The 16,057-nt window shown below is 34.9% G+C and overlaps 1 protein-coding gene across 3 annotated transcripts in view; it reads left to right on the top strand.

Moving 5' to 3' along the window:
• The first annotated feature begins 1,687 nt into the window (after positions 1 to 1,687).
• Positions 1,688 to 16,057, top strand: part of LOC123546421 (antiviral innate immune response receptor RIG-I-like) — a 31,353-nt gene continuing 16,983 nt past the window's right edge. The window contains exons 1-3 of one of the 3 annotated variants that reach the window (XM_053550782.1): positions 1,688 to 1,754; positions 14,566 to 15,195; positions 15,873 to 16,031. In XM_053550782.1, the coding sequence (XP_053406757.1) occupies positions 14,599 to 15,195; positions 15,873 to 16,031 (756 nt within the window). In that variant the 5' untranslated portion in view covers positions 1,688 to 1,754; positions 14,566 to 14,598. Of the gene's footprint in view, positions 1,755 to 11,138; positions 11,346 to 11,389; positions 11,537 to 14,565; positions 15,196 to 15,872; positions 16,032 to 16,057 lie in introns of those variants that run through there. The other 2 variants (XM_045332673.2, XM_053550781.1) reach the window with 2 other exon arrangements.

Below are 16,057 nucleotides of genomic sequence, written 5' to 3'. Positions count from 1 at the left end.
CATTGCTATCTGTAAACCATTTAGATTCAAGTTAAAGGCAAATATCGATGAAGTCTTTTATTTATTTATTTTTTTCATTTTCAACCAAATCTGAAATGTAAATGACCCTTAATCTCTAGAAAAAAGGAGGTTCGTACCCAAAGACACATCCTTTTATATTTATATAGCACTAGCATTGGATAATGTATGTAATAGTTTTGGGACAAGATTGCTTGACCTTTGTAGAGCTACCACGTTACGCATTTGTAACGGTAGATTAGCACGTGATTATAATTGTGGTATGTTTACCTATGCCAGTACAAATGGGGCGTCCGTTATTGACCTACTGTTAGCGAGAGAAAAGGATTTCCCGCTATTGTGTGATTTTTACATAGACTCGTTTAACGAATACAGTGATCATGCCCCACTTTTGTTCTCATTGAGATGTAATGTTGTCACTGAGACGACAAAGTTTAAAAACTCAGTCAGCTATAAGTGGAACGAGAATTACAAGGAGGCATTTCGTTCTGGATTAATTGCAAAATTACCAGATTTAAATCATTTAACAAGATTTATAAATATTAATAATAGAGAATCCGTAAATGATGTATTAAACAACTTCACGAGTATTGTTCGAGAGGTTGCAGACCCATTATTCTTAAGCTCTTGTAAAAATAATTATAAAACTTGTTTTAATGAAAATTCTATAGTCAATCATGCAGAATGGTTTGACTTAGACTGTGTACAAGCGAGAAGGCGTTATTTAGATGCTTTGAATGTTTTTAACCGGCTTAAATCTAGTACCAGTAGGGAACAATTTTGTACGTTGAAAAAGAATTACAAAGATTTGTGTCGTAGAAAAAGAAATATTTTTGAAAAGAAAATAATATTGGAAATAGGTCAAATGAAAAACGCAAAACCTAAAGAGTTTTGGAAATTTTTCAAACGTAAAAGTAGCAATAGAAATAACATCCCTTTAAATGATTTTAAACAATTTTTTGCTGAACTAGGTACAGATATGTTTCAATGTTACAATCAGGAAGCAGAGGATTTTTGCGAAGATTACGATTTTAATAATTTGGACTGTGACTGTGAAGAATTAAATCGGCGCATAACAGTAAATGAAATTATTACAGCTGTTAAGGGTCTTAAAAAAGTGGCACTTAGGTATATCAGATCTTGAAAAAAAATAGAATAACATACGCAGACGCACAAATTGACAACTGATTTTGTGGTGACATAGAGTGTTTATAAATATTTGTTTTGAATTACATAACATGCCATGACTCGTTATTTATAGCGCATATGTGTAAGAATGAAAAGATTGCTTTTCACATCATTTAGAGTTGTATCCTACTAATGTGCATGGCGTAGTGATTAAGTTAACTGACTTCAGATCACTTGACCCTCACCAATGTGGATTCGAACCTCTTTTGGAGTGTAGATCTCCCCTCTTCAGGTGAGGAAGTCATCTAGCTGGCCGACGGAAGGTAAAAAGTTCTACTTAGGTGCAAGCCCGTCCACAATGAAAAGATGGGAAAAGTCGCAATATGACATAAATCATTTCGGTGTGACTCATGTATCGAATGTGCAAATAACTGATAAGGATACATGATATGCCATATACAATATGATACGTTATCTTATTACTACATTCCTAATGTAAACGATATCGATTTTGAAATGGGATCACTGTATGGTAACTACACCGGTAGCCGTGTGTTTGGATCTGTCCAATATGGCCTCTCCCGAGCAAAACATGTCAAAAACATCACGTAAGTTTTGATATTTTGTACGATTTAACACATCTTTGTACATAAAAAATTACTATGTTTTCAGTTTTCATTCTAAGGTGCAAGTTATTCGATATGAAAAGATCAAATCATGCCAGTTCAAGTTAGTAAGTGATAAAAACGTGCAGATTTTGGCAATCAAGAAGCGAAAACGAAACTTTTAAATGATCTTACCAAAACTCTTGAAATTGTGTCGTCAGAAAATTGAGTTAAGAAGAAAGAAAAAACATTTTCACATATCTTGTCATCGGTCTCTAAACTAAAAGTATAGTATGTTTGCGAAAAAGTACCATCCAAAGTCAATCACATGTATCAAGTGTGTAACGGTTTGGATACAAGTAAATGAAAAACTGTTAACGGTTTGGAATTAGTATATGCACCGGTTTGGATCGCAACTTCATTCACATTCCTGCACGATAGACCGGTATCAAAGTTGATAAAACCACATCTGTCTCCTTCAATTATTCCTAGGATATCAGAGGTAACTTTTTGTATGGATGGAATAAACTCTAAAGTAAGAAATAAACTGAAGTTAATAAAACTAAATATCTGAGGTAAAAGGAAGAACTGTGTATAAACGAACACTGTACCTACTGTAATTATTTTTGTTACCGGTGCATAATAATGTGTTTATTTCCGGGAACATTTTCAAAATGAATCACTATATAACCTGATATGTAGGATAAAACGACTTTAACAAAAAGCAGTGTAAGTACGTTTGAGTGTCAGGTTGGTTAGATATCAAATTCGTTTGTTTTTGAAGCCCTGGGTTCCATCTGCCGTCTCGAGGGTAATTTGATTTCTTTTCCTAATAAATACTCATTTGTTTATCCTGCTTGTCCACTGCTTGTTTAGAAGAGGAATTAGTAAATGCTTAGAAAAAAGGCCCATAATAATTATAATAATAATAATAATAATAATAATAATAATAATAACAACGTTTGCTGGCCTTTTCCTCTACCAACTTACAAGCAACCCCTTAAAACATTAGTTTTGTTTCACCATTCCAAAAGATTATTTATCTCGACTACTTGAAGAATACGAAAGGCTATTGCTTACATCCGTTCGTCAGCTTCCGTATGCTCTTTGTTAATTATTTCTAAGATGTTATATCAGTAATGACTACTGGGAATTTAATGAAACTAAGTTGTTCAATATAATGATCTGATATGCAATTACGAAGTTATTCCCCAAGATTTTCTTTCGCTGATATCCACGGTGATTGCACATTTCTTGGTAGGACTGCAACAAATGTCAGTTATGGCACAAATTTAACCAATTTTACACGAACACTGCATGAGAGTCTGCAGCGTTTGAAAAAGAATGGAAAATCACGTGTTTTAGCTCGACTATTCAAAGAATAGGTGGAGCTTTTAAACTCCAGTTTGTATAATTATGCTCACTGATTTCTCGTTTAGGGCACAGCCATTATTTTATCTAGGGACCATACGCCGCTTTTCATGAAATTGCACTCTGTGTATCATTGAAGCTTCCATGTGCAGGGCCGTATAGATACATCTGCGATGTCTCTAAATTACATTCTGGTACTTATTACATGTGTAAATGTTGAGTTCTGCTCAACCCGGGGCTAGAGGGCGATGACGGTAGCTTGCACTTCCACTACCGTCCATGAACAGGCTCAATCAAACCGAGCCTGCAGCATTTTCGTTTATGTTGTGTTAGGCGACCTGTGGTTTTCCACTTTTTTTTATTTCACCCATGCGTCGCCGTCCGCGTCCCAATTTTGTTAAGTTCTTGTATGTAAGCTGGTATCTCAGTAACCACCACTTGCGGGAATGGATTGAACCTTCACACGCTTATTCACTGTGATAAATTGACTTACACTGCACATGTTTCATAACTCCATTTTGTATATTTTATTATTAAGGTTTTATATGTAAGCTGGTATTTCAGTACCTACTAATGGAAATAAATTGAAACGTCACACACTTGTTCATTGTGATGATCTGACATGCAGTGCTCAGGTTCCATAACTCTACTTTGCATTTTTACAAAATTATGCCATTTTTCGACTAAGCAGTTGTTGGTTACTTTTTTGCGTGTAAGATGGTATCTCAGTACCCACTAATGGGAATAGATTGAAACTTGCACCATTGTCCATTGTCATGAGCTGATACGCAGTGCACAGGTTCCATAACCCTTCGTGCAATTTTACAAAACTTTGCCCCTTTTCGACTTTAATATTCATTCAGTTGACAAGCTCTTGTTAGCTCACCTGAGCAGTGCTCAGATGAGTTTTTGTAATCGCTCGATGTCCGGCGTCCGTCTGTCTGTCGTCTGTCTGTCGTCTTTCTGTCAACATTTAGCTTGTGTATGCGATAGAGGCTGTCTTTTTCTAACTGATCTTCATGAAATTTTGTCAGAATGATTACCTTGAAAAAATCTAGGCCAGTTTCGAAAATGGGTTATCTAGGGTCAAAAACTAGGTCACTAGGTCAAATCAGAGAAAAACCTTGTGTATGCGATAGAGGCTGTATTTTTCCATTTTTCTTCATGAAATTTTGTCAGAATGTTTACCTTGATAAAATTTAGGAGAGGTTTGAAAATGGGTCATCTGGGGTCAAAACCTAGGTCACTAGGTCAAATTATAGAAAAATCTTGTGTATGCGATAGAGACTGTATTTTTTCAAATGTTTAAATGAAATCTAGTCAGAATAATTACCTTGATGAAACCTAGATTGAGTTTGAATATGGGTCATCTGGGTTCAAAAAATAGGTCACTACGTCAAATCAAAGAAAAACCTTGTGTATGCGCTAGAGACTGTATGTTTCAATTGATCTTCATGAAATTTTGTCAGAATAATAATCTTGATAAAATATAAGTCAAGTTTGAATATGGGTCATCTGGGGTCAAAAACTAGGTCGCTAGGTCATATCTAAGAAAATACTTGTTTAAACTCGGGAGACCACATTTTTGGTCCAGTCTTAATGAAAATTGGCCAGAATATTTGTTTCCATGAAATCACTGGGTCAAACTTGTTTACACTGTTATGGTGTGTCACTCAGGTGAGCGACCTAGGGCCATTTTGGCCCTCTTGTATTTACATAACGTTGCCTATTTTCATCTATTTTTGACTGAAAATGCTATACCAGGGGTCTATCTGCGACACTTTTCTTTTGCGGTTTAGAAGTACACATTGAGGATTTTAATACTTTCTAACGGTTGAAGATTTAAACTAACATTCTGTAATTACTTTTGGCACATTGTTTGATTTTCATTTGACTGATAATTTGTAGGGCGATTTGGGTTAAAGTCATACGTTTCTCTTCAGGTTTTTTTTATTGCAGTTACAAGTTAGTTTATATTTCGAAACTTTCGAATTTCATAGGTTGATATGTACTCACACCTCTCAACGTACAAGGTTGTTACTATACCTGTCCATTATTATCCTGTACCTGTCCATTCTTAAAGTATCCATTATTTTAAGAATGGACAGTTACAGGTTAATAATGGACAAGTATAGTAAGATAATCGTGTGTATAGAACGGTATCGGTACAATAACCTATATAATGGACAAAACTAACAAAGGATTACATCACAACCGTGTTTTAATTGTTACTATTGCTTATATCTTAATGTAACTTCACATAAACATTGTCCAGCATACAAACAAAGTATGTGCAGGGGCTGGGCCCATTATATCCAAGGTCAAGGTCACCAAGTTGTTATACTTGGAATTATTTTCATGTTAAATTTTTCCGAAAGCTTCGTTTATAGACATATCTTTGGTACTTTAAAAGATAATGACTTGAAATTAAAAACATTTCTTTATAATCATCATCTGCATGTGTGGTGACAATCCCCATAACTGTAATTGTATTTTTGACAGAACTAAGCCCCTTTCATACTTTAAGTTTTTAGGCAATCTTCGCTTTCTGGATATAACTTTAGTACAATATAAGATAATGACTTGAAACTTAAAATGTATCTTTATCATCATCATCATCATCTGCTATCTGCTATAATAATAAATAAATAAAATAAATAAAATAAAAATAAATAAATAGAAATATAATTTGAGTTTAGCAAAGTCTTATACCTTATGTGCATGTAGTGTCTTGGACAGTTTTTTCTGATATAACTTAATTCCATCAAAATAAAGAATGTCAGTACCCCTTCCATACTTGACCTTTAACCCCTCTGAGTAGTAGGGTCTTTTTATATCTTGATGTATCTTCCTTTTAAAGTAGAGGTCTCTTATTGAGACATAAATTCATTTTACTGTCAAATCGCCGAATAGTGGAGCGCGCTGTCTTATCGACAGCTCTTGTTATAGAATATTGCTAAATACAATCTTGCTGTGCTTATGAACTATGTGAAAGACGATGTCATCCGCAAAGATTACATATATACAATTAATTCAAATCGTTCTCTGTAATAGGATGTTAAAATCTCGGCGCGAGAGTATTTCCCTTTGTTTTAATTCTACTATGACGTCAAAAAAGTCTGACATAACTTAACGCTTGTGTATATATATAGACGTTCTCATGGTTATAACTTTACAACTAATATTTTAATTAAAGTAGTTTATCAGTAAAGTTTCACGAATTACAGTGTCAAAAATCCTTTTGTAACCTTAAAAACGTAAAATAATTTAGAATTGTTAAACAAAGCATTCTGAATAACTGTATGCATTAAACAATACAGTCACCGGTGCTCTGATTATCTCTAAAACCGATTTGAGTTATTCCCTTGTAAAAAGATAGGTATAATAACACATGTGCATCATGTATCCGTTGAATATGGAAACTAACCAAGGAATTACAAAACAAATAGGGTCGATGAAAAGATCAGCAACATTCTTATCGTAATCACAGTTTTATGTTTATTTAAACTACGGACCTTCTCAACTGTAAACTGACAATGCGTAAACTCTCTGCACGACTTATATTATCGTTATCAAACGTGATGAGGGTTGGACATAGTTTTAAAATGTTCGGCAAAATCATCATTTAGTTGATGTAAGCAGAACCTGACATGCTTTTATCCTTGAATTTTATTATATTTCCAAAAGTTTGCGTGGGTTTTATTTACTTAATGAGATATTTTCTTTTTAAAATGTAATAACATTTTCTTTTCACCGGTATGTAAGCTACTTCAGTCTGTTTGCCTCGGATGGTTTTAAATGCAACATGCTTTTTATATGTTTACATCTATCCTCGAACCATTAGAATTTATTCAACTGCATAGTAAATGTTTAACCGTGTAATTTGAAGGAAATATCAAATATAATAGTGTTCAGGTTACCATACAGGTGTCGATGTCTGATTCATCAGACCCAAGTTTATTTAAAATTTCATCTAATTTATATTTATTCTCATTAAGAACGCCATGGTTTGATATAGTTAATCCTTCTCCAGATAGTTTAAACAGACAATTCGGAAAATCATTCACTGCCGAAGAAGTAAATGTGTAGATACTGTGTTTTCTCTAAATTATATTCAATATACCAAATAAAAGTTAAATTTATTTCTAAGATAGCGAAAGCCAAAGAAAAATGTTTTTGTCAAGGCTTATTATGACTTTTAACATGGTTCGATTTGATATCCAGTTAAACAAAGAAGGAAATCAAGCTCTGTATATTTAAGAAATAATTTATAGCAAAAAAGTGTTTTAAATTATTTGTGCGACGTATTACTGCCCGAGTGTATAAATAGTGTTAAACACGGTTTTGCTATAAATTATTTCGATTCTAATATGCCCTTAATCTAAAATAGTAGATAAAATATAGTAGCGCTCTTTCTTGGGCGCAACAAAAGCAATGACGGCATCGCACGTTAACGTGACGTCATTTTAGCGTAAGTGTTTTAACAGAAACAAGCATATTAGAATCTGCGATAAACAACGGTTGACGCGCGGACCGGTAAGAGAGCATTATGACGTCAAATTGCAGTATGACGTCCGATGCATTACTTCTCGGGGTAAATGAAGACCAGCATAATATTTATTAAAACATGTCAATGAGCATGTCAGAATGAAAACAATCAAGACCTTCGAGTGGTTTATCGTCTAATTTACTACGGTTCAGAATGCAGATGCGTAGGAATTGATTATTTGTTGATTATATAACGAAATTCTCTAGTTTGTAAATTCTAGACAATTTTTTACCTTTAAAGTTTGATTGAGATAGTACAATGAATAAAAGCATATGATGACACAATTTGAGGAATATTTATCCTTTAATGTAAATGCTCTGAACGACTGTAAAATTTTTGTACATTTTAAAGATATTTGCAAAATATCAAGATTTATTTTAAGTCTTGGAGTGTGTTGCAGCTTTTCGTTACCTCTCGTGAACAAACTTATTTTAACCAAAAGTGGTCAATACAATATCACTTTACTGGAATGATTTCTATGTTCTGCTTTTTAATTTTGTCTTTTGGCAGTTTCTTTGATATGCAAGCTCCAAAACCTCAGATCCCCTCTCTAAATTCCAGTGTGTTTAGGTCTGTCCATTGTTTTCTTGTTTAGGGCAGAGTCATTATTCTAACTGGGGACCATACGCTGCTTTTCATGGAATTGCAATCTGTGTATCATTGAAGGTACCATGTGCACCGACGTATGGATACATCTGCGGGTGTCTCTAAATTATATCTCACTACTGATAACATGTGGAGGGCATGTACGGTAGCTTGCATTTCCACTACCGTCCATGAAAGGCTCAATCAAACCGAGCCTGCAACATTTTCATTCAGAGCCCGACTATTTGATACCCTGGGAGGTGGACCTCAGACCCTTTCTCTAAATGGAGGGGGGCTGGGATTTTTAAAAAACGTTTTTGGTTTTACTTGAAACAATTATTCTGGCTTCAACATATTGCAAAAAAAGATTCTGACTCCTAGATCACTGAAAAAAAATTCTGGCTCCAGGTCAGATTAAAAACAATCTTTCCATTACTCTGAAAGCCATATTTATTTGCCTTTAAGAGTTGATATTTCATAATTAAATAATAAGGTTAATATATATCTCTCATAACATAAGGCTTTTTTTTCATGATTAAAGCCTGCCCTCTTAGCTCAGTAGGGAGAACACAGATCTACGGATCGCGATGCCGTGAGTTCGATCCCCGGGCGAGGCGTATGTTCTCCGAGACGATTTGATAAAAGACATTGTGTCTGACATAATTCGTCCTCCACCTCTGAATCATGTGGGGAAGTTGGCAGTTATTTTGGAGAACAGGTTTGTACTGGTACAGAATCCAGGAACACTGGCTAGGTTAACTGCCCGCCGTTACACTACTGAAATACTGTTGAAAAACAGCTTTAAACCCAAAACAAACAATCAAAAATGCATAATGCATTATTAAGGAAGAGCAGCATTTCAGTCAACGTTTAGATATTGAACACTGCTGAAGAGCGCGAGATTGATTTGAAAGAATAAAAGCTGTATGGTGTAATTTTGACTGCAATATGTTATACTGATAATTTAAGTATATGAACAGTAATCTATGCTGTAAACATAGCTGTAAGAGCAGGGAGGTGGGGGATCACAATCTTTTGAGTTTATATATATATATTTCCTTCTTATTTATAAGACCATTTTTTAAATTCTTTCCTAAAAGCTCACTATAATTAAGCATCTGGCTTTTGAAATATTCCAAAATCATCTACAGTACCATTTCCTACAAACATTTTGCTCCATAATAAAGCTCTACTAAAAACCCTGTTTTACTAAGGCTTGTTGACATTATATATCTTAATTAAACCTTAAGTAACCGACAGCCATAATTTTCAGTGTTGAAATCCCCTTAGAGTTCAGGATTTAGCATGCACAAATTGCACAGTTTTACGGGGGAGTACCCCCGTACCCCCCTCATACAGAAATGATACAAAACTTTCTCAAAATAAGATAACCATTTTATTGAAAACATCTCTCAAACACATAAACCAAAGAATGTCAATAACAATATTTACTAATAGGATTTTTAACTCTTTATAATAAAACAAAATCATTTAGAATACAAATTTTTCTTCAGGTAAAAAAGTAAAGCACTCGTGAAACTTCAGTTAATGACAGAAATGACTTTTTCTTAAAACACAGCAGAATGCAGGATCTAGTGTTTAAAATACAAAATATTGCAGTATGAGGTTCCCCATAGGATAGTCACCCCACCCTCCTACACGCTGGTATACATACACATTTATAGTACTGTGTATACGCTATCAGAGTCAGGAGTTCCCCCAACGCACCATTGTTCCTAACAAACTGCAAGCATACACTTTTTTAAAGCTTAGAAATCAGATCTCATGGCATTTTAGAAATTTTCTGCTCGCTACGCTTGCAAATCTGGTATCAGTAGTATTATTAAAATGAAGTCAAGGAAAGAGCAGAAAACAGACCTGTCTTCTAGTTATACAACATATTTTGCTTCTTCTCCCTTTCTCTACCCATTGGACTGTCTGTACCGTGTACTGTCTGTACCGTGTATTAGATCTACAGACTGTTATCACCTTTGTTTTACCTAAAAGCAATCATTATTCAAATATATGGATGAACTTTATCAAATTGTTTTGATAAGCCACACAGGTCCAGAGGCCAGGGCATGCTCATTAGGTTCACATGTATAATTATCATATAAAAAAAAATAAAAAAGTGAGGAGAGTATATCCATGCACTCACCATAGCTGTTCTGCAATTCATTTTTTGCCATGGGGGCGTGCTCATTTAACCCCTACCCCCACCCTTTTTGTCCAGATCAACATCCAATTTTGGCCGGCCTCATTTATCTTATAGGTATCAATAATATAATTTATTTATATGAACATTAAAAGCAATTTATCTTTTACCATTTTTGCTTAGAGAAGTATATTACTGTGCTCAAAATAAGAAGAACTGTAATTTGAGTCAAATTGCTTCTTCATCAGAGATTTGCATTTCAATAGCTATTTCGTATATTCTTAGGCAAATTACACATTACATAATGTTTGTCTTTATCGCGCTTGTTAATTTTGGAATAACATATCTATAATAAAATATATTTTGATAAAAAAGGCAAATATCTTTGGTTTACTCTGAAATAAAATGTTTTGGCTTTCAAGTTCTGAAAAAGAAATTCTGACTTTCATAGAAGGCAAAAAATATTCTTGGCTCCAAGTAAAATCCCACGCCATACCCCCCACCCCCCCCCCACCCCACCCCCACCCCCAACACACACACCAGAAGTTCAGATGGTCGGCCCCTTACGTCGTGTTGGGTGACCTGTGGTTTTCCCACTTTCCGATTTTCAAAGGATCTTAGATTTATACATACTTGAATACAACAGTTACACATGCATTGAGTACTTATGACCTGGAGGAGTACATGTTGTACACATATCTTAAATATTTAAACAACGGATGTTAACATACAACATATGACATGATAATAAACAATTAAGTATGAAATAATGTAATCACTAAGTAAATGATTAAATTGGATATACATGTGCAGTAAAATAGTAAAATAGTATTCTAAGATTGTAATACATCAAACACTTCTAGAATTGTTAGAATTACTGTAAATGAGAACGGAACTTCAGAAGAAAAAAATAAAACATTGTTACGACGTTAAGGTATAAACGACAAATATATATATTTTTTGTATAAATCATATCATGACAAAATATTGTTAACTGAATCAATGCGGAAGTACTGGAAATACTATTAAATGGATCTCTAGTTATGTGATAAGTAGAAAGAGCTCTGTGTTAGACCTACTTATTCAGAAGAAAGATTGTTCAATGCCGGCGTGCCACTAGACTCGGTACTTGAGTGTTTACTATTCCTTGTCTAACAAGGCAGTCTGAATGACAGCTAAATCCCCCGCCACTGCTATGGATAGTGAAAGGGTAAAACCTTTTATTTTAGCTGTGACCTTGACCTTGAACTGACATGGCTGACTCATGAATTCTGCACAACGTCTTGATGAGGTGATCATTTGACCAAAGTTTCATGAAAATCCTTCAAGGGGTTTAGGAGATACAGAGCTGAAACCTTTGACCTTCAGTTATGACCTTGACCTTGAGTTGACATGGCTGACCCATGAGTTCTTGATGAGGTGATCATTTGACCCAAGTTTGATCAAAATCCTTCAAGGGGTTAAGGAGATACAGAGTGGACACCAAATGGAAGGCTCAAACCTTCGACCCTTAGTTGTGACCTTGACTTTGAGCTGGCATGGTTGACTCATAATTTCTGCACATTGTTCTGATGAGGTTATCATTTGACCCAAGTTTTATAAAATTCCTTCAAGGGGTTTAGGAGATATAGAGCGGACACGAAATGGAAGGCTCAAACCTTTGACCTTCAGTTGTGACCTTGACCTTGAGCCGACATGGCTGACTCATAAGTTCTGCACATCGCCTTGATGAAGTGATCGTTTGACCCAAGTTTGATGAAAATCCTTCAAGGGGTTTAGGAGATATAGAGCGGACACAAAATGGAAGGCTCAAACCTTTGACCCTAAGTTGTGACCTTGACCTTGAGCCGGCATGACTGACTCATGGGTTCTGCACATCATCTTGATGAGGTGATCATTTGACCCAAGTTTTATCAAATTCCTTCAAGGGGTTTAAGAGATATAGAGCGGACACAAAATGGAAGGCTCAAACCTTTGACCTTGAGTTGTGACCTTGACCTTGAGCCGGCATGGCTGACTCATGGGTTCTGCACATCGTCTTGATGAGGTGATCATTTGACCCAAGTTTCATGAAAATCCTTCAAGGGGTTTAGGAGATATGGACCGGACACGATTTTGTTACGGACGGAAGGACGGAAAGACGGAAGGACGGACGGAAGGACGGACGGACGGAAGGACGGACGCAGACCATTCCTATAATCCCTCCGCCACGGCGGGGGATTAATAAGTAAATGATGTGGCAAATTCACTTCCATCTTTAAGTTAGCTCGTATAATATTATTTAACTTATGGAGACGACCTTCCATTGGAAAGATGGAATGCAACCAAGTAAAATAATAGCAGACTCGGTTTTACTGAGTCTGTTGATTAGAGGTTATGGAAAGTGTAGCACCCCTCACGCCCCCTAGCACCGGCTTAAGCGGAATATGTTTAATGGACACCATAATCCAAAAAGGTCTATAAAAATACCAACACTTAATCCAAGTAAGGGGGGATTTTTAGGGCTGCCATACGGCATTCTTAAAGATTGGTGTTATGTTGTGAAAGTGAAAAAAATATCTATGAGAAGATCCTTTGGAAGCAAGCAAATTATAGCAGACTTTGATTGTTGAGTCTGTTCATAAGAGGTAATGGATAGTACAAAACCCATTACGCTCCCTAATACAAGCTTAGGCGTAATTCTATTACATAGGTATTGGATGTACTAAATGATCCCAAAGGACCAGAAAATATAACATTATATAATTTTGTGTGTTGAATGGTAAGTAAGACTCTCTGTTTCAATTTTCTGGGTTTTTTTAGTCATATTTTGCTTTAATTTTCAAAAACAATAGAAACTGATTATACTTTTTCTTTGCTAATTTCTAGTAAATTGTGTTCCTTTAATTCATATCGCATATTAATAACTAGTCCAACTCGTGGCGTAATTATTACTCTCATTTCATTTCTATATTACGTTCAACTCAGTCACATCTGAACAGGCGTAATTGTTAGTGATTCACATTCTTACATACATTTTAAGCCTTAGAGTGTAAGAAATGAATATTTAATAATATATTTATCTCGTGTATAAAAAGTATTAAAACACTCCCTATCATGTTCCGCGTAAAGCCTTTAGAAAAAAAGTTAATATATATTATATGCATGTACCTACAGCATTTAGCATAGTGTGAAGTCGACCGAAATTTTTCCCGGGTGTTCATGAAAGAACAAGCGCATTAAAATCAAAATCTCTAGATCTCACCCAAAACACATTTTGTTTTCAAATGTTGTCAGATAATGTTAGATCCTTATAAAAATACAAATTATTTTTGTGCTAATACACTGAGAATAAGCCTGAGACGTTGTGCTCCCAATTAACTGTTACATGACGCTGAATGAAATGCGACAACAGTGACGTAACAAAGCTGTGACGTCACCGATCGAAAATATAGATCAGTGAGTGACTTTTCCCAGGTACTGCGAAGTGCTCATAAGATTGCATATCGTGTATTATACAAAACAAAGCACGAAAGCAAATTTGCTATTCAGAAATATTTTTGTTTTCGCCATTAAATCATCATTCTGCTAGCAATCATGTCTCAAATGATGAAGTACCTCGATTAATTGCTTGTGACTCTGTGGTAGGACCGTCAGGGGAGGGTACTATTCACAGATTGTGACAAATTAATACCGTACTAAAAATTGCATGGTTTGAAAAAAACAACAACATTTGTTACTTATTTTTGTCAGGGAATGGTCAACATTAATACTGTTAATATTGTGGTCCGACTCACGTGCTTTAGATAAAAGCATGTTTCTGTTTCCGCATTTATTCTAGATCTAGTCTATTCTATTTTATTTATTTGAAGAACATATTATGTTACATGTTCCTAAACAATAAAGATAATGACATAATTCTTTGTACCCTCTATTATAAAATGTTAGTATACGATTGTAAGTGAAATTATTTGACGATAAATCACACTGTTCAAAGTCGTCTTTGTTAGATTGCTCTACTTATGAATTCGTTTTTAAAACTGTACAATGCAATGTATTCATTTATGAATCTGAGTTAATATTTCAGTACTGTTTAGTCTTATTTGATAATGATATGTTTTATCTAAATAAAGATAAATCGCTGCTAATGTATACTTTTCACATTGTATTAACAGATAAACACAAACAGACATCATCAAAGCCAAAACATGGACTCTGATGACACTAGTGAAACGAACAGTGATAATTCAACTGCGGATGGCACTGAGAAAGACGATTTGGACAAAATTGAATTTAAGAACTGGATAAGAGGTGTAAAGGGTCTCGAGTATCTACAGCAAGGCCTTGCACCGTTTGTTGACAGAGAGGTTGCAATAAAGCACAGTCATTTCATGCAAAGTTTAAAATCAAAGCCAAAGGCTTACGCAAAATGCAACTGCACCTATGAGAATCTCTTACCAAACCATGCAGGGGGTCCATGCAATAGGCAAAACATTCGTAACTGTTTTTGCCACAAACCATCTAATCGGAGACGAAAATGTCCAAATGGAATATGTGGCAAAATATGCGACTTTATTGTTCAAGAACATCGCTTTACCAACCCATCTCTAAGAAATTCAGACATAAGTGAATGGTCAAACAATGCTTGGAGCGTTGCAAAATGCTTTATACCAGACTCAAAATATCCGACTGATTCTGCCAGGTCTACAGACGCAGCCGGTCTTTTGAATATCATCATCAATGCAAATTTTATTCAGCAGAAACTAACATGCAATATCGATCCACCTAACGATATAATGTCACAAGTAAGTCAATTAAGTGTGAAAACATTATACTCGTGTGGGACTAATTTTCTTGGATTTTGTACTTGCGTCAATCAACGTAATTAAATCAGAATGAACAAAAAGAAATACCATTCATTGTGTCGGTAAAAATTGAAATGTACAAATTAGAATATCAAAAGGACTGTCTTGGATAAAACCACAAATTTGCATGCCCATAGATTAAGGGATTTCACAGAACTAAATGTTCAAATCCTAAAATAGTTTGTTTTGTTTTTGTTTTTGTTTGTTTACTTAAATAACCAATCCTTTTATACACATACGTTGTTTTATTGTGTTAACTGGCAGACAATACTACCATCATTTATTAAGTTTTAAATTAGTAATTTAACCATGAGTACTGTTATTACCGCAATTAGTAGTATGAGCTCTGAGCTGACACCGGAAGCAAAGAAATGTTCTTATTAAAGTTGCCTTTCATACATTTTGCTTTTAGAGAGGCTTTAAAAAGCAAATAGGGGCATTTTAGTACATGCACTTGGGGTTTTGTACTTTTAGCTGAGGCATATGTTGTCTAAAAATATTATTCCGGAAGGCGTATAGGTTGGACAAAGATGGTCGATCATTATTTATGTGTGTCTCTGTCACATGAATAATGATGATTAGCTGTTGTTTATGTCATACTTTCTTCTTTGTTTTAGGCTAGAGAATACAGAAATGAATTAATGCACAAAGCTCAATGGGAGTTAACAGAGCAGCAACTAAGCAATTACCTTGATCATTTTATTTCAATATTGCAAGATCCACACACTCTTGCTCATGACAAGGACGCAGTGATAGCTGTAAACAATCTGGATATGGTAGGTTATTTTTTATCGTCTATTAT

The sequence above is a fragment of the Mercenaria mercenaria genome, chromosome 9 (assembly GCF_021730395.1).
Source record: "Mercenaria mercenaria strain notata chromosome 9, MADL_Memer_1, whole genome shotgun sequence".
Classification (NCBI taxonomy): Eukaryota; Metazoa; Mollusca; class Bivalvia; order Venerida; family Veneridae; genus Mercenaria; species Mercenaria mercenaria.
The sequence above is the reverse complement of the archived record's forward strand: the minus strand, read 5'-3'. Positions and strand labels throughout refer to the sequence as shown.